Source organism: Bos indicus x Bos taurus, chromosome 3 (genome assembly GCF_003369695.1).
Source record: "Bos indicus x Bos taurus breed Angus x Brahman F1 hybrid chromosome 3, Bos_hybrid_MaternalHap_v2.0, whole genome shotgun sequence".
In the NCBI taxonomy this organism is placed as follows: Eukaryota; Metazoa; Chordata; class Mammalia; order Artiodactyla; family Bovidae; genus Bos; species Bos indicus x Bos taurus.
In genome coordinates this window covers 7,046,664-7,066,990 of record NC_040078.1, presented here as the reverse complement: position 1 = coordinate 7,066,990, position 20,327 = coordinate 7,046,664, and the positions used below count along the sequence as shown (strand labels likewise).

At 39.2% G+C, this 20,327-nt stretch overlaps 1 protein-coding gene across 2 annotated transcripts in view; it reads right to left on the bottom strand.

Moving 5' to 3' along the window:
* The window catches only part of SH2D1B (SH2 domain containing 1B), a 29,960-nt gene extending 10,540 nt beyond the window's left edge, over positions 1 to 19,420 (bottom strand). For both annotated transcript variants that reach the window (XM_027527342.1, XM_027527349.1), the window contains exon 1: positions 19,153 to 19,420. In XM_027527342.1, coding sequence (XP_027383143.1) covers positions 19,153 to 19,286 — 134 coding nt within the window. In that variant the 5' untranslated portion in view covers positions 19,287 to 19,420. The remainder of the gene's footprint in view (positions 1 to 19,152) is intronic.
* Between the last annotated feature and the right edge of the window lie 907 nt (positions 19,421 to 20,327).

Sequence of the window (20,327 nt, the reverse complement as noted above, 5' to 3'; positions counted from 1 at the left end):
CCCATGGACCGCAGCATGCCAGGCCTCCCTGTCCATCACCAACTCCCAGAGTTTACCCAAACTCATGTCCATTGAGTCGGTGATGCCATCCAACCATCTTATCCTCTGTTGTCCCCTTTCTCCTCCTGCCCTCAATCTTTCCCAGCATCAGGGTCTTTTCCAATGACTCAGCTCTTCGCATGAGGTGGCCAAAGTATTGGAGTTTCAGCTTCAACATCAGTCCTTCCAATGAACACCCAGGACTGATTTCCTTTAGGATGGACTGGTTGGATCTCCTTGCAGTCCAAGGGACTCTCAAGAGTCTTCTCCAACACCACAGTTCAAAAGCATCAATTTTTCTGTGCTCAGCTTTCTTTATGGTCCAACTCTCACATCCATACGTGACTACTGGAAAAACCATAGCCTTGACTAGATGGACCTTTGTTGGCCAAGTCTCTGTCCCAAGGACCCTGCTTCTCTGGGACTCCACTAAAAGGAGTCCTGCATAACCTGCAGAACCATAAAGGAGTACCTGCATGACCTCCCCTTGCAGGCCTGGATGAGAGGCCAGCGTTCTTGCTTCTGCAGCATCTCAGTGTCATTTCCTGTCTCCAAACTCTAGCTTTGAGTTTTGTGTAGATTATGTCACCTACTGCCCAATCAAGATGTGTCTATTGATGACAGCTCCTAACTCTGGGTTATTGTCTTTCGTTTCTCTAGGTTCTAGCTCCTCGCTCACTGTCACTGCCTTCAGTACTATGCCTATCTAAATTGTTGGCAATTTCAATTCGCAAGTTGATTATTCTTTAACACTCCAATTTCTCCATTCCTTGAGCCCACCTCCTCCAACAATCTTGTCTTCCCCTACATTGCCCACTCATTCCCATGTTCATCACCAGGATTGGCTACGTAATTTGTGGAGCCCAGAGAAAAATGAAAATTTAAGGTCCCTGTTTAAAAGTTATTCAGAATTTGGGGGTGGTAACAGCAGTACAGGTACTTGGATGGTAACCAAGTACAGGGCTCTCTGAGTCGGGCCCTGTGTGGCTGCATAAGATTGCCTGCCATAAAGCCAGCCTCACTTGTAATTTTTACCATATAATTGCCAATAATGGGAACCTTCTCATAATGTGAATTTCATGCATCCCACTCACTTCGTCCTAAACATCTTCTCCTTTCTCTAGTATACAGACCCCGACATTCCCTTGACCCCACAGATCTTCCAGCCCATCAATCCTATCACTTTTCAGGGTTTTTGCTCACTTGTCTTCACTCCCTTCTTTATACAGATTAGACTGCTTGCCCACCATTATAATCACTCTTTTCAACTCCTTTACCATCTTTCACTTTATTTCCTTAATTAGCAAACCCAGAATCCTGATTGAGCCCAACTCACTACAGCTGTATGTGGCTGTAGCCATGTTCACTATTCTCACTTAAATCAATGACCACAAATCTCAAGTGGACTCTTAATTCCTCCAGGTAGTCATTTATTTTCCTATTCCCCTCAAACAGAGATTCTATACCATTTGCTTTCTTCTTAAACCTTCAACATCTCACTCGTAACTGATGACTTCACTGAGAAAATTAAAGCATCAGGAGAGAATTTCCAAATTCCCATCACCACACATAACAGTATCTGCAGGCATAGACTCTGCCTTTATTACCATGGATGAACTTTGCATGCTGATCTGCAAAGCTAATCCTTCCTATTTCCACTGGTTGTCATCCACTTTCATCTATTCAAGGACACAGCTCTAGCAATTTTTTCCCCCTCTCTCTGATTCATTATTATTCTTTGCATAACAGTCAGGGTAGTCCTTTTTAAAAATATGAGTCAGATCATGTCATTCCTCTGCATAAAAATATGGTCTAGTCAATTTTGAAAAAGAAAGATAAAACTGGTGTGGTGTATGTGTGTATGTGTGATGGGATGTTTCTGTCTTAAGTCTTTTTAAAAAGCTATAATTAAGACAATGAGGAACTAGCTCTGTAGTGGAAGAAACATTAATGGAATAAAATAGCCCAGAAACAGATGCATAAATATGTAAAAACTTGATATATGACTGAGCTGGCATAACTAATCAGTGAGGAGGAGAGGGACTGTTTGTTAAATGGTAATGGTAATGTTTTCATGTGGGAGCAAATAAAATTGGATTCTTGCTTCACATTCTAATTGAAGACCCAATTGTAAAGAAAGAAAGCACTAAACTTAGGAGAAATAAAAGTGACCAACTTAATGACCTTGAGTTAAGGAAGGCGTTCTTAAATCATGAAAAGTACCAGTCAGAAGATAAAATTAATAGAACTCACTATATTAAAATTGGAGAAGGCAATGGCACCCCACTCCAGTACTCTTGCCTGGAAAATCCCAGGAATGGGGGAGCCTGGTAGGCTTCAGTCCATGGGGTCAGACACGACTGAGCGATTTCACTTTTACTTTCCACTTTCATGCATCGGAGAAGGAAATGGCAACCCACTCCAGTGTTCTTGCCTGGAGAATCCCAGGGATGGCGGAGCCTGGTGGGCTGCTGTCTATGGGGTTGCACAGAGTCGGACATGACTGAGGCGACTTAGCAGCAGCATATTAAAATTAAAACTTCTATTTATCAAAATATACTATAAATATAGTATCTACTTTTGCGATTAAGTCCACAATTTGGGAGAAGATAATGGCAACCCTAATGTAAAATGAGAACATTAATGTACAATAAGAAAATGATAAGTACAATGACCAATAAACAAATGAAAAGTTGCTTCACTAATAATCAGGGAAATAGAAATGAAGCCACATTAGATTGGAGAAGGAAATGGCAACCCACTCCAGTGTTCTTGCCTGGAGGATCCCAGGGATGGGGGATCCTGGTGGGCTGCCGTCTATGGGGTCTCACAGAGTCGGACACGACTGAAGTGCCTTAGCAGCAGCAGCAGCAGCCACATTAGATATCATTTCATACCCAATTGGCAAAGATGTAAGAGTTACTAATTCAAAGTATTGGCTGTGATATACAGCTTTACAAGTTTTATATACTACTAATGAACTGACTGAATGGGAGTGTATTTAGATACCAAAGCCTTAGAGAACAATTTGGCAAAATTTAGTACAGTTGAAATGTGTAGAGTCCATGAGCCCAAATGTCTACTCGTTCACATTGGGACTGTTGAAATTGACAATGCCAACATTTTATTACTTATTATAAAGCAAAGATCAGTGAAACTATGTATTTGTTACATTTAAATATACTTTAAAAGTCATAAGTATATTATAAAGTACAAATAAAAGTATAAATTAGTGAAAATGTATATTTTCTAATATAAACTATTATCAGATTAAATTAATCAAAATACAGTAATCAAAAATAACACTCCATAAAACTTTTAAATTACAATTAATGATACAAATTTAAAATAAAAATAGGTTTTTAGTGCAATTTTGAGATTAAATGGAGAAAATGGAGGGATGAAGGGAGGAAGAAAGAGGAATGTAGAAAGGAGGGATATCAGTGGTGTCATCCTTGAATTCTGAGGGGTTTTGGTGTAAGTTTTTCCATCTTTCAGAACTCTGTTTACATTAGTTGAGGTATGCTAAAGATGTAAGAATAGACTAAGTAAATCTTTTCTTATGATTTGTTCATTTTCAAACAAACATCTCTTGTTCTGCAACTTGGAAAAAATCTTTTATGAACATTTGACTCTTTGTAGTAGTTAATATCTCTTTGCTGAAACCAAGCTACAGAGTTTGTTATTTAAGCCTTTAGTAATCTCAGCTGTTAACTTTCTAGATTCCAGAAAATTGCCACTGCTCTGAAACAGCCTTTGTCCAAACACAAAGCAAAACAAAGAGATAAAAAGGTCCCACCACTAAATATATATTATTTTTGCCAGCAAGCTCACCCCTTTAATCCCTTTTGAAGTCCACTATTTCGTGGTAAAGGCTATGTTTTAATTCTCCAGTAATTTTCTTTTAAGGAGGTTTTACTTTTTTCAATATTTAGGAAAAGGATTTTTCAAAAAACAGACGTAAAGTGAATGCAATCTTAACCTATGTATCCCCCTGTGCCTTTAAGAGGATAGGGTGAAATATCATCAGGAAAATGCAAAGTAAAACAACAAAAAGGTAAAGCACACACCTAGAAAGGCCCCAAACCAAAACATTGACGCCACAAAATGCTGTCAAGGATGTAGGGCAACAGCAACTCTCTTTCATTGCTGGTGCAAATGCAAATGGTCCTGCCACTTTGGAAGACAGTTTGATGGTCCTTACAAAACTAAACATACTACTACCATACAATTTATCAATCGTGCTCCTTGGTATTTACTGAAAGGAGTTGAAAACTTATGTCCATACAAAAAAGCTTCATACAGATGTTTATAGTATTTTATCCATAATTGCCAACATTTAGAAGTAACCAAAATGTCTTTCAGTAGGTGAACGGACAAATAAACTGTAGTACAGCCAGACAATGAAATCTTTTTCAGTGCTAAAAAGAAATGAGTTATCAAACCATGAAAAACACACGGAGAAACTTTAAGTTCATATTACTAAGTGAAATAAGCCAATATGAAAAAGCTACATACTACACGATTCCAGCTATATAACATCATAGGAAGGGCAGAACTATGCAGATGACACCATCCTTAGGGCAGAAAATGAAGAAGAACTATAGAGCCTCTTGATGAAAGTGAAAGAGGAGAGTGAAAAAGTTGGCTTAAAACTCAACATTCAGAAAACTAAGATCATGGCATCTGGTCCCATCACTTCATGGCAAATAGATGGGGAAACAGTGAAAACAGTGACAGACTTTATTTTGGGGTCTCCAAAATCACTGCAGATGGTGACTGCAGCCATGAAATTAAAAGATGCTTACTCCTTGGAAGGAAAGTTATGACCTACCTAGACAGCATATTAAAAAGCAGAAACATTACTTTGCCAACAAAGGTCCGTCTAGTCAAGGCTGTGGTTTATCCCGTGGTCATGTATGGATGTGAGAGTTGGACTATAAAGAAAGCTGAGCACGGAAGAATTGATGCTTTTAAACTGTGGTGTTGGAGAAGACTCTTGAGAGTCCCTTGGACTGCAAGGAGATCCAACCAGTCCATCCTAAAGGACATCAGTCCTGAATATTCATTGGAAGGACTGATGTTGAAGCTGAAACTCCAATACTTTGGCCACCTGATGAAAAGAACTGACTCATTGGAAAAGACCCTGATGCTGGGAAAATTGAAGGTGGGAGGAGAAGGGGATTACAGAGGATGAGATGGTTGGATGGTATCACTGACTCAATGGACATGAGTTTGAGTAAACTCCAGGAGTTGGTGATGGACAGGGAGGCCTGGCGTGCTGCAGTCCATGGAGTCCCAAAGAGTCAGACATGACTGAGCGACTGAACTGAACTGAACTGAGCTGATGGAGACAGTAAAAAGATCAGTGGTTGCCAGGGGTGAGAAGTGAGGAGGGATGAATAAAGGATTTTTAGGGTAGCAAAAGTACTCCACATGATATTATCATTATATGTTTGTATAGATCATACAGTGTCAACAATGAGCCCTAATGTAAACTATGGACTTTGGTGATCATGATGTATAAGTATAGTTTCCTCGATTATCACAAATATACCACTCTGGTGAGGGATGTTGATAATGAGGGCATAGTGCATTTTTGGAGGGGCAGGGAATATATGAGAACTCTGTATCTTCCTCTCAAATTTTCTGTGAACCTAAACTGCTCTGAATAAAAATGAAAAAAAAAAAGAGGGGGAAAGGGTGACTTCAGGCTGATTGTCTTGGGGAGAGAAGAGGAGCAATAGGTAGATGGGTTTACTTGGTGTGTGATAATCAATATCACAATATTGTCACATTTACGTACCACTATAACCAGCCACATGACACCTCTGCCATCCAGGCACTGTTCAAAGACCTGGCAGAGCAAGGCAGCGAGCTGACTCAGGCCACCTAGTGCTTCGGATCAGGCATGCTGGTGTGGGGCACTTCATCAGTAGGAAAGAAGGGGAACTTTTGAAAATATACATTTATCACACTGAATTTTAATTATCCGTTTCCTCATCTGTAATTTAGGGCTTCCCTGGTGGCTGTGGTAAAGAATTCACCTGCAATGCAGGTCTGAATCCTTGGTCAGGAAGATCCCCTAGAGAAGGAAATGGCAACCCACCCCAGTATTCTTGCTGGGGAATCCCATGGACAGAGGAGCCAGGCAGGGTATACAGTCCATGGGGTCGCAGAGAGTCAGACATGACTTAGTGTCTCAACAACGACATCTGTAGCTCACACTCAGATCAGAATAGTGTCTGCTTTGTTCACTCTAGCATATTATCTGTCCCACAGTATATTCTCGCTATTTGTTGGGTTGCATTGAATTATCTTAGTAAGAAATGTGCCAAACATATGTGAAAAATCTAACCAACAAAATACTTCACAGAACAAAAGGAGGTAGAATGTTTATGAACTGAAAGACTATTGTAAAAATATAAACACTTACCAAATTATATTTTAATCTGTAGTCCTAACTTCAACCTGCCCCTGATCTCCAGACTCATTTTTCCAACTATTTAACATCTTCTCTTGGATGTCTGTTAGGCATTTCAAACTTAATATGTCCAGTACCAGTATATATACATGTGTGCTCGATATTTTCCGTATCTCCAGTTCCTTTTTCTAATTTTACCCACTCTGCTCTGTGCTCTGACTTCTATGGGCTCCTTTGCTCTCAGACTTCTGATTGGTTCAATCAGTGGGAGACGTGTATACAAAGAGTACATGTGGAAATAGATAAAAGGATGTGAAACCAAAAAGGATAAAATAGAACATTTGTTGGCTGAATTCATCAGTAAAGGCACACTCAGCCAGGATTTGAAGTTAGTATATTAGCTCAGGTACCTGGGGGTGTCATAAACATTTTGCTAGACTGGTAAATTAAAGCATGGAGTTAATAATGGCTCACATTCCATAGAGATTCAAATGCTAAAATTTCCTTGGCATTCTACAGAGAAAGGAATCTAAAAACTCAGGAAGATGAGAATGTTATAAGTGTATTTATGCAAGCTATTTAGTTATTTCTCTCCCCCCTTTACGTGACTTAGTGCTGTGCTTACTCATTGTCATGTCTGAATCTGCCACCCCATGGACTGGAGCCCGCCAGGCTCCTCTGTCCTTGGGCAAGAATACTGGAGTGGGTTGCCATGCCCTCCTCCAGGGGATCTTCCCAACCCAGGTCTCCCACATTGCAGGCTGATTCTCTATGGTCTGAGTCACCAGGGAAGCCCCTTAGGTGATTTAATGATGCCCTAAAAAATAATTGCAAGGAGAGTACCAGCATCTTTGAAAAACTCTGGCTCTGTGCTGTAAGCTAGAATTGACATTGAGAAATTCTACAATGGAACTGGGTTCCCTGATTTTAGTGGAAATAACGGGGTGTGCTTAAGTATTGGCATTCAGTGAGAGACAAAGATAGCCAGTTATCATAAACCACAGGGATGTAACAGTATAAGAAACAGCTTACTGTACATCTGTGGTGATGTTTAATTGATTCACTGGATTGCAAAGCAGAGAATGATGATGGACAGTCAAAAGTGCTGTTGGGTATAAAGTAAACAGAGAACTTCTAGGTCTGATGGAAGAACCCTGACTTGGGTCACAGAATAGGGATTCTTGGGTGTCTTATTCAACTTATAGATTTAATCCAGTTCACAGTCTCAGATCCCTTTCATTGAAAGGAATGTTGGGCTTCTGGGTTCTTTTAAGGAAGGAATGTGACAACGCTTCAAGCCTTTCCCAGAAAAACCTACAGGGGGACTATATACTGGAAAAAGGAAAAGTGCTCATGTTTCTGAAGGTTATTTGATAGTGGCTCTGGACTGAGGCTAATCCTCAGAGACCCAAATGTTCCAGACACCCTGATCCAGGAATTCAGAATGAGAACTCCTGAGGTCAGGTGATATAATAAATTTTGACCTGAGTCTATTTCGAGTGGGCTGAGTGGGACCATGGGACCATCCTATGGTTATTTCTCCAGTTCCAGAAATGTACTTAAATACTTCATTGTTGTTCAGTCACTAGGTCATGTCTAACTCTTTGTGACCCCATGGACTGCAGCACGACAGACTTCTCTTCCTTCACTATCTCCTGGAGTTTGCTCAGACTCATGTCCATTGAGCCTGTGAAGTCATCCAACCATCTTGAGGTGTTTATGGTGGCTCAGACAGTAATGAATTTGTCTGCAATACAGGAGAACTGGGTTTGAGCCCTGGGTCAGGAAGATCCCTGGAGAAGGGAATGACAACCCACTCCAGTATTTTTGCCTGGAGAATCCCATGGATCGAGAAGCCTGACGGGCCACATACAATGGAGTCCCCAAAAGTTGGACATGACTGAGTGACTAACACTTACACACTTGGAAACTGGCACAATCTTACTGGTTCTTTGAATCATAGAATGAGTACTATTGTAGTGGGAAGGGCCAAACCTGAGCTCCTATAACTGGTTTCACCTTCCAAGAGAGTAAACTGAAGCAATTCACATCCCTAGAAGAAATTTCTATTCTAAGAGCACCATCAAATCATGAAATGTATGCTGTGTTGATTCCTACCACATTCTCATTTAGCTCACCCATTTGGCCAGTGCAATCACTAGATATATCTTGGAGAATGACTATGAATTATTACAACATTAATCCAAGGTTATTGTATTTTCAACTGCTGTTCTAGATGTGCACATTTTTGGGGATAAAATAATCACAAATCTGGCCCCTAGGTCTATGAAAAGATTTGCTGTAGGTCAAGCAAAAGCAAGCCATCTATCTATCTGAAATTCCTAGCAAAGTACTCAGAACCAATTTGCCTTCATTTGAGAAGAATAGCAGTACACAGTCATGGTCTTCCCACAAAGATTTATCGATTCTTCTTCCGGCGTAATATAACCCAGAGGACATGGATTATCTTAATGTCCTTAAAAAATGATGCTGGTTCATTTGTGAATTTGTTCCTATTGATTAACATTTCTCCTTCCCTTTAATAGGAATATTTAGATAACATTCTGACATTTTACCTTATTTGGTGATGGATACTTTTGTATTCTTATAAATATTATTGAACACATTTCTAAGGGTGCAAGGAAGCTACTTGGAAAGAGTTAAATATTTTTGAGTCTTACTTAAAATCTTTTTTCGGTGGGACAAGAGAAGCCTTGAGTAAAGGGAAGTTATTGTTTAGATTGGATAAAAAAGCAAGACTCGAGTTTATGTTTCCTATAAGACACCTGATATAAAAATAAAGACAGAAAATTGTGATTCCACTGTCCACTGGGGAACAGCAAACTTGTTGAAATTCTCAGAATAAAGTCTAATAATTAACTGAAAAAAATAAAGACACAATTAGGTTAAAAGTTAATTGATGGGGAAAATATATCCTATTAACACTAATAAAAGTAAAGCTAGCAATATCAGCTAAAGTAGACTTCAGAGCAGGGACTCTAACCAGGAATAAATAAGGGGATTTTCAAAGAGATAAAGGTGTCAATTAATCAAGAGGATAGAACAACCCTAAATGTTTATGCACGTAAGTATTTTTTACAAAATGCATAAAGGATAGATGTTTTTCCAAAGAAGATATACAAATACAAGAGATATATGAAAAGGTGCTCAACCTGATGATTACTAATCATTGGGGAAATTGAAATCAAAATCACAGTGAGGTATTACCTCATACCAGTTAAAATTATTGTTGTGTAGTTGCTAAGTTGTATCTGACTCTTTTGTGACTCCATGGACTGCAGTCCACCATGCTTCTCTGTCCCTGGGATTTCCCAGGCAAGAATACTGGAATGAGTTGTCATTTCCTTCTCCAGGGGATCTTTCCAACCCAAGGATCAACCCGCATCTCCTGCAATGGCAGGCGAGGGCTTTAGCACTGAGCCATTAGGGAAGCCCATCTGTTGGAACAGCTATCATCAAAGAGACAAGAGATAACAAGTGTAGGTAAAACTATGGAGAGAAGGGAACCCTTGTGCACTCTTGGTGGGAATGCAAATTGATACAGCCACTACAAAAAATAGTATAGAGGCTCCTCAAAAAAGTAAAAATAGAACTACCATGTTATTCATTAATCCCACTTCTGAGTATATGGCCAAAGGGAATGAAAACAAGATATCTAAGAAATATCCGCACTCCCTTATTCATTGCAGAATTATTCACAATAGCTAAGATAAAGAAACCCTACATGTCCATCAGCTGATGAATGGATAAAGAAGATGTGGTATGTATAAACAGTAGAATATTATTCAATCATGTTAAACAGAGGTAAATGCTGTCAGAGATAAATGGTATCACTTATACATGGAATCTTGAAAAAAAAAAAAAACCTGTTGATTAAGAGACAAGGAACAAAAATTCACACTACCATCTAAGTTGATGCACAAAAAACAGCCCTACTAGGAATAGAAGGGCTAAAAACATAGTTAACGGGAAAAGACTGAATACTTTTCCACAAGGTCAGAAAATGATGAGGATTTTTGCACTCATCACTTCCACATTGTTCTAAAACTCTTAGGTAGTGCAATAAGGCAAGAAAAAAAAATGGAACAGAAACACTGAAATGGGAGAAGTACAGTTCTCTTAATTGTAGATGGCATATAGAAAATCATACAGAAATTCTACCCAAAAAGCCACTAGAGCAATAAGTGAATTTAGCAAGGTTGCAGGATACAAGTTCAATACATAAAAATTAATTGTGTATCCACTCAATTGCATTGAATAAGTGGAAAGTGAAATTAAAATAATTTAAAAATTTAAATCGTTAAAACCTGTTATCATTTAAAATAACATCAAGCATATGAAATTTTAGGGATAAATTTGACCAAAGATGTACAAGATCTGTTACAAAACATTTTTGAGAGAAACTGTAAAAGTTTCTTTTACAACTTTTACAAGAAACTGTAGAACTTCTTTCATATAAATGAAAGAGGTTAAACTATATTCATGGATCAGAAGAATTAGTATTATCATGTTGGTTCTCCCCAGATTGACCTATAGTTTTATGCAATCTCAGTCTATCTTCAGTCTTGGTGTCTGTGCGTGTGTGTCTTAGTTGAAAAGCTGAATCTGAAATATGTATGGAAATACAAAGGATCTAAGATAGCCAAAATAACCTTGAAAAGTTGAGTGATTTACACCATCTTATTTCAAGACTTATTATAAACTGATGGTAATCAACATAATATAGAATTTGCATAAAGAAAAAAAAATCAAGGCTAAGAGCTCAGAAATAGAGCCAGACTTACATAGTTGATAGTTTTTGTTTTACAAAGGCACCGAAGCAATTTATTGGGAGAAAGAATAATCTGTTCAACAATTGAGCTGGAACAAATAGGTGGCCATATTTAATAAAACACCAACCCCAACCTTACCCAAATGCAAAAATTAAATCAGGATGGGCTACATTAATTGTGAAAGTTAAAACTATCCAACTCTAGAAGAAAACACAGAAGAGAACCTTTGTGAATTACATTGGACAAGGGTTTATTATATATTGACATATTACTGAAATCACAATCCATCAAAGAAAAAAGATAAATTTGACTTCATTAAAATCAAGAACTTCTGTTCTTTGAAATATACTTTAAGAGGATGGTAAAACAAGTTACAAGTCAATAAAGAATGTTTTAAGACTTGACTTCTGGCTTTCTCACTGCCCTTGGTTGGCGTGTGCATCCATGCAAACTCTGATTGCACTAATTTGTCAATGTGTATAAAAATGTTAAAATGTTTAGGGTATTATCCTGAGGAGAGAGTTGGGCAAACTCTCAAAGATATAAGCACAAAAATATTAGTTGTATCAAATTACACTGGGTCCATTGGCCCAAACTGGAAATAACCTAAATGTATGAAAATGTTAGTTGCTCAGTCATGTCTGATTCTTTGCTACCCCATGGACTGTAGCCCACCAGGCTCCTCTGTCCATGGAATTCTCCAGGCAAGAATACTGGAGTGGGTTGCCATTCCCTTCTCCAGGGGATCTTCCTGACCCAGGGATTGAACATGGGTCTCCCTCATTGCAGGCAGATTCTTTACTGTCTGAGACATCAGGGAAGCCTAAATGAATACTTAGGTATAAATTATGACATATGCAATCAATAAATAGTAAGTAATCATAAAATTATGATGTATATTTGCTTTCTTTGATGTGGAAATGTACCTGTTATACATTGAAAAAGAAGTTGTACCTATGACTGATTCATGTTGATGTATGGCAGAAATTAACACAATATTGTAAAGCAATTATCCTTCAAGTTTTTACTTTAAAAGTCACAAATCATCATATATATGAGTAATTTATGTACATACATAATATTCACTTATACATGCATATGAACAGAGAACAGTCTGGAGAGATGTATGCTGAAATATCAAGAAAGGTGATTTCTGAGTGGTGAGACTGAGATAATTTCTGCTCTCTTTTTTATACCTTTCTCAACATTTGATTTTTCTAAAACAAATAAGCTTGATTTTTTTCTTACTTTCTGAACTCAAGTCTTTCCAAAGATCTCAGAATATGAGAGCTGGAAATGACTCTTAGGATCTCTGTCACTCACTGTTTCTGTTGTTGCTGTAAGTCATGATTTAAGTACTTCTTACTTGCAACCTTCCTATAACTACAAAAAGTCCCCCCTTTCTCTTCACACCAGCAGCTGAATCCTTTATATCTCCAAATATCTATTCCATTTTGACTCTGCTGACTATAAAGCTAGACCCAGTTCCAACTTCTAACAGTCAAGTCACCTACACAGTGTTTTGCACGTTGGTGTTTTCTGCACAGTGTATCAGGCTGTGAGATCAGGTTATATTTCCTGTCCATGCTTACCACAGAGCATTCTGGTCGGTGATAATGTGCTGCTAGACCAACTTTCCTCTGTGACTTCCTTCCTTTATTTCTAATCTTCTCTCTAATAACCTCATTTGTATCTGTGAAAGCATGGAAGTTGGTATCCTGCTATTCTAGCACAGCAAAGAAGAAAGGGTAGTTCTCTAAGAAGCAAAATGCAAGATTCCCCATATCAGGATCTACTGCCAAGCCCAATGCTTGGAAGGCCCCTGCTTGGGCACTTTAAAGAGTTCCGAAAGGATCACCTTGAGCATTAGAACTAGGGACATTGGTAAGAAAGGCAGGATAACAATATATTAACAGTCTGATCTTGGACCTCTTAGTTAATAAGAAGCTCCATTCCATTTCCCACAAAATAGGGATAGATCACCTACCAAGGATGGCTTTCCAAAGCATAAATAATTGATGTAACATGCTTAGCACAATTTTTGGCTCATGGAAAGCACCTTCATAGTGGCTTTTGTTGCGCTGATGTAGAAAAACAGGCTAACACTGGTGGTGTAGATAATTTTGACTTTGCTCACACAGGGTGTACACTGGAATATGAATTGCTTTGTGACCTTCTCAGAGGAATCTTTCCTGAACCCAACCTAAGGTAGACTCCGCCCTTGCTGCAACGTGCCTCTGATTTGTTTTCACTTTATTGGCTCCTCTCACTGGAATGTCATTTCAATGAGGGCAGGACTAGTGTCTGTACTATTTATCACTATTTTACCAATGCATAGGACCATACCTAGAACATAGTGGGCACTCAGTGTGTGCTGTTGAATGAATGAGTGATGGTTTTAATCACCCTCCAAGTCCTATCTTCCATGTAGGCTCTTGACTCCTTGATGAGTGAACCATTCCTTTCTCTCAGTTCCTATCATGCCCTAACGTAAGTCATCAGTTATCATACACCTCACAGGGTCCATTTGCTTCTCTATTTTTCCCTGTAGGCTCTGAGGTGTATTGAAGGCATTAACTGAGTATCTACTATACTGCTTGACATAAAAGTGCAACTTTAGTCGCTCAGTCATGTCCGACGCTTTGCAACCTCATGTAGCCTACCAGGCTCCTCTGTCCATGGGATTTTCCAGGCAAGAGTACTGGAGTGGGTTGCCATTTTCTTCTCCAGAGGATGTTCCTGACCCAGGGATTGAACCCAGGTCTCCCATACTGTAGGCAGATGCTTTACCGTCTGAGCCACCAGGGAAGTCCTTGACATGGGAGACTTTAAAAAATTGTTGAACAATTACAATTGAATGGTCTATACTGATGTGATAAAATTTCATAAGAACTATGAAAGGGGCCAAAATGTTTTGAGAGGGCTATTTGATCTGAGCCTTAAGGCTGAGGGTGCCTGAAATTTTGTTTGCCTTTGAGTGACAGGGGCAGGGAAGAGGGTGAACCTTGATTAAGGGCAGGTGTCTGATGGACATTTATCCTGCCTCTCCATTTGATTTGTTATTATTATTTGTATTTAATATTTTAGTGATTTTTGCTTTGGATGAATATTTAAGTTAGCATGATGCATCACAGAGCAGTTGTGCATAAATGTCAATTATTAAAGAGAATCCCGGTATAGGCTAGATTACCTATGCCGAAATCGTGACTGAGGTCCCTCCTATCTATTTCACATACTTGGCACCTCTTTTTAATTTTTAAAATGTATTATTCTTTTATTTTGGCTATGCCGAGTCTTCATTGCTTTCACGTGGGCCTTTTCAAGTTGTGTTAAGCGGGGCCTGCTCTTGGCTGCGGTGCTCCGTCTTCTCACTGCGGCGCTGTCTCCTGTTGCAGAGCACAGGCTCTGGCCGCACGGGCTCAGCAGTCGCGGTGCGTGAATTAGCTGCTCCACGACAAGTGGAATCTTCCTGGACCAGGGATCAAACCCATGTCTCCTGCATTGGCAGGCAGATTCTTCTCCACTGTGTCACCAAGGAAGTTCCCCTTGCACCTTCTTCTAATTTCCATTCCCACTGCTTGCCCCACCACAGCAAGTTCCTCACCATCTCCCATCTAGAGACATAGCAGTCTCTACTGCCATCATTATCTGCCAGCTTCAGTATATCATCCTTATTAGATTGAAGTTCCCAAAACTCAGTACCAATCTTGTCATTTCCCTTCTCAGAAACCATCCCTGTTTCCCCATCAACTACAGAGTCATTCTTTTAAGACCCATAATATTACCCCAAACTGACTTTGTTTCCAAATTACCTTTCTAGAACCCTGTGTGATTCCTATATGTTTTAAAATATCCCCTTTCTGGACCTATGTTCCTGCCTTTCCCCCAACCCACAATGCCTTCCATCTCATTTCTGTGTAACTAAATCTTATCCACTCTTTTAAATCCCAACTCAAATACGACCTCCTCAAAGAAGACTTTACTGATCATCTCTTCTGATTTTAAATTTGTATAAAACTGTCTCTTCTGAAATTTATACTTTACCCTTATTTTATTTATTTACATGTTGAAAAAATTGCAAGTTGCCTATTGGAATCACCTTAGAATCCCCTAGGGCCTTAGCACAGTATTTGCATAGATAGTAGGGACTCACTACATTTTTATAAACATTTTTTAAAATTAAATCCACAACCTTTTCTTCCCCATTTATTCCTCCTAAATTTCCCAGCTGTAACCAATATTGTGAATTTCTTATATACATTTCAAAAACTGTTTATGGATATATAGGGATATAGGCATACATTTTTTTTTTACACAAATGGGATCATACTTAATATCTAGCCTTTTTCACACAAGATCTTTGAATTTTTTCCATATTATATATGGATTTACTCAATCTTGCCAATGCCAATTTGCACATACTATAAGCAGTACTCTTGCCTGGCAAATCCCATGGGTGGAGGAGCCTGGTAGGCTGCAGTCCATGAGGTCGTTAAGAGTCGGACACGACTGAAGCAACTTAGCAGACTGAAGCAACTTAGCAGCGGCATAAGCAGTAATGACTATAAGATACGTTTTTATTAATGAGATTTGGGGTCAAATGTTAGGCTTTCCCAATAGCTCAGCGGTAAAGAATCTCCCTGCAGTGCAGGAGCTGCAGGAGCTACGGGTTCAATCCCCCAGTAATGAAGACCCCCTGGAGAAGGGAATGGCTACCCACTCCAGTATTCTTGCCTGGAGAATCCGATGGACAAGAGGAGCCTGGCGGCCTACAGTCCTTGGTGTCGCAATGATTCGGACACAACTTAGTGGCTGAATAGAAATCGAAGCAAAGTGAAAGTGAAGTCGCTCAGTCGTGTCCGACTCTTCGCGACCCCATGGACTGCAGCCCACCAGGCTCCTCCGTCCATGGGATTTTCCAGGCAAGAGTACTGGAGTGGGGTGCCATTGCCTTCTCCAGGGGATCTTCCTGACCCAGGGATTGAACCTGGGTTCTCCCGCATTGTAGGCAGCCGCTTTTACAGTCTGAGCCACCAGGGAAGCCCAGTGACTGAATTACAACCATTCAAAGAAGTTGCATTTAGCAAGTGTAAGGACTGTGGTTGAATAACAACCATTCAAAGAAGTTGCATTTAGCAAGTGTAAGCACTATTACTTCCCCAAAATTGAATTTCTTCTGGGTGTTTTCAGTTTTAATTCTGGACCACTGAATTGGTAAAAATGGTATCACGTTATTCTTTTGTGTTTTTTTAGCTATCTAATATTTTCTTATTCTTTCTTTTTCATATTCCATTTCAGAGACTCTCCTCCTCTTGCACTTTGTCTAGTTCCTATTGTTTTTTAAGAGCTCTTCCATGTTAATGAAGTTTTGATTTTCTTCTGTTGGTTTGTCATTAACAGTTTTTTGTTGTTGTTATAATGGTCATATTTAGCCATCTGTTCTTTTTTGTTTCCTGGTTTTATGTCTTGTTAGAAAGACTTTCTCAATTCCAGGAATATTTTTTAATAGTTCATGTTTTCTTTTAATACACATGGTTTCATTTAGAAAAAAGAAGTTCTGTATTAGAACCACTTTGAATTAACTTTAAGAAGTAAGAAAGGGATTCAGGTTATTTTTTCTAAGTGTTCAGCCAAGTGTCCTAACACAGTTAATTATCATTCATCTTTTCCTCACTAATTTGAGATGATCTTTTAAATATAAAGTAAATTCCATATGTATTTGGCTTTATTTCTACCAGACTCTATATTCCAAATATTTAATTGATCTCTCAGTACCAAACTCTTTTAATTATTGTAGTAATTACTGTAGTAATCTATTTTAGTATTTGGTAGAGCCAGTCCCCCTTCTTTTAATAAAAAACTTTTCTGGCTCTCTGGCAGATTCCCTGTGTTTTATTTCCCATCTGGATAAACTTTACTATCTTTGAAGAGAAAATTTAAGATTCTGTTGATTTTTTTTACTGAAAAAATGCTGAATTTATAGATTAATTATGGTGAACTGGTAAGCTTCCAAATTGAATTCTTCCTTTCATTTAAATCTTCTAGTAAGCTCCCCAGTGGATGCTTAAGTTTGCACATTTCATATTATATTTATTCCTAGGTATTATTAATTATTGCTGATGTAAATGAGGTGTTTTATTATATTTCTTACTAGTTATTATTTCAGTATGGAAGCTGTTGATTTTTAGATTTCAATTATAAAAGCTGATATCCCTACTGAATTTTCGTAAAGATTTTAGTAGTTATTTTTTTTCAGTTAAATCTAGATTTCAAAGGTATAAAGTCATGTCAACTGTAAATAATAATTTTACATCTTCCTTTTCAATTTTTACATGTATTTCTTTTGATTAATTACACTTGCTGATATCTCCTGGAAAATGTTACATAGTAGTGGTTACAATCACTTTGGCTCATTCATGATTTTAGGGATAATTCTTCTAGTGCTTCATCTGGTGTTAAGGAAGCATCTATCTAGCTATATATGGTTAGGAGTGTGTAAGTGAGTGCATGCATGTGCACACATGAGTATGTGTTTAATTGAGGGATAGATGCTGAATTTTATTTAATACCTTTTAAGCAAATTTGAATGAGTTATACAGTTTGCAACCTCTGACCTATTAATACACAATTAAACTAATAATTTTCCTGACATGGAAACATCCTTGATTTCTTAGATTGGACTGTAGTGTCTTTTAGCATAGTGTATTTTCTGCTTTAATATTTTACTGGCTTCTGTTTTGTTTACTGAAAATTAATAGTAAATGAAATTTAAGTTGGTCTGTAGCTTTCTTGTGTTTATGTGTCTTTTTTTGAGAAAAAAAAAAAAAAGTTTTACCTTCATACACAGAAATTGAAAAAAATCAGTAGAAAGATGACAACAACTCAAGCTAAAAATGGGTAAAGGGTATGATGATGCAGTTCTCAAAAGAGAAATTAGTGATGGCTACGAAATACATGAAAGCACTCTCAACATGACTGGCAACTTGAATTCAAACTGCTAACACCTGAAGGCTGCCTTTCTTATATCTGGATTCCTGGTGTCACATAAAGAAAGAAGGGCATCCCTGCCTATTCTGTCAGTAATGGCACGCTTTTTTGGCCTTGCAGCTCCCAGTTCTAAGAAGCACTGGAGCTTATCTTTGGAGACACTTGGGTTTTAATTCTTGTAACAGGTAAAGAAAAAGTTCAGTGGTCTCCACAAACAGGAGAATCCTTTAAAGATAGTAGATTTCCCCTGATATCTGTTTAAGATTGGTTTCTAAACTGGGCTAAGCAACTTCCTTCAGCAGTATGTCTCTGGCTTAAACTTTCACCTGGAACTCAGCTTCTTTGGAAACACCAGACGTGTTATAACACAAGCAAGCTGTTGCAGACACCCCAGGGTCTGTTTCTACATCGACAAAATGGTGGCTTGCCTTGACAGACTACAAGCAGGATGAAGGGAAGGAATGTCTGCTGAAGCCTTTTACAAATGTAACGAAGTTTGAAATGTTATTAGTATCTTAAAAATCACAAGCGGAGCCAGCCATGTAAAAACTAGGCCTCTCAGGTTAAAATCTCATGTTTTCCATACTAAATAAATCAGCCTCTATAGGAGAGGACCTTTCTCACATGGCTGCCTTCTCTTCTCTCTGCTCCCTTCCTATGCTGCCTGAAGCGCTATGCTCACCACCACCCCCACTTCTGCTGCTCCACAGAGTCTGCGTGTGGAGAGAAGGAAAGGTGGAGGAGCTTAGACAGACGTGTTCCTTCCATTTCCTTGTGGCAGTGTCTAGCTATTTCTCATTCTGCTCATCTGGGCTGCGGAGTCAGTGAGGCACAGTTTCTTTTCCACCTGGTTATCATATTAAGATATGATACACACTTAACATATGCATGGAAGGTGAGGCTACTCACGAGACGCAGAGGCACAGGACTCCGGGCATAGACTCGCTGTCTCTTAACAGATAGTTGCCATCCACTCCTTCCTTGAGCAGCAAGGTCTCACAGTCTCGCTTGGACAGAGGCCCATGGTAATAAGGCAGATCCATGGGGAGCCTTCTGGTACCCCGAGTTGAGGGACGAATCTGAGGAGAGAATTGGAGGCAGCTGGCCTAAATGGGGCCTGTGGAAATACCACTTTTTGCTCTGGCTTGTAGGAGTGAGATGAGGTTATTCTGTGGGACTCAGATAGTTTCACAAGATTCAGGAAATGAGAGAGGTGGGGTGATGAAGTGACCAAGACACTTCAGCCTATAAGTGGCCTAAGTATGACTCACGGAAGTGGGTTAAACATGTCTGAAATACACAGTGGAATCAACAATGACTGTGGTTCAAGCTCAATGCTGAACACAAGCTCCTCAGAACTGGTTGCAGCCGTCCTTGTATTTCACCCGAAGTCACCAGTTTTCAGCTTCTCTGGCTTGTGGCATCCCTTCCAGGGATGCTTTTGGCTGAAAGGGAATCCCATCTCCTGCTGAAGCCACCCATGGATATGCTGTACCCAGCTCAGAACAGGTGCTCAAAAAAGTGTACAGATGCTGAATGAATCCAGGTATATCCAGAGGTAGTGGAACAGTTGAGAAGGTAGGACATCCATGGATCAACTGACACGACACACGTAAGACAGCAATGGGAATAGGAAGCACTGGGCGCTGTGGGGGAGGATGGTCTGGGGGGAGCGTCGCCTGGCTAAGGTGCTTAGCCACTGGTGAACAAAGGCCATTTTTTACACCTTCTAGCATCAAGCCTTTTGGGGAAGGAGCTGGTGAACTTGGGAGGGAGGTCTGGATATGCACAATTAGTGTAGGGATGTTTCTCCAACTGGAAGAAAAGAACATATTAGGCTTCGATTTGAAAAACCTCAGGTCCTTTGAGGTTTCCATCCTTTGGGGCATCAGTAATGTTCCTTATACAGAAAAACCAAAAAAAGTCTATCCAGCCCAGGACACTTAGCCACCCTGGTGTTGACAAGAAAAATCTTTTCTGCTGACCCTTTTCTACTTAGGTCAACTGATATTCTTGGAAAAGATTGTTTCGGTTATCTGAGGATCAGAATTAATCCTAAATGTAATTTCTAAGACCCTTTTCCC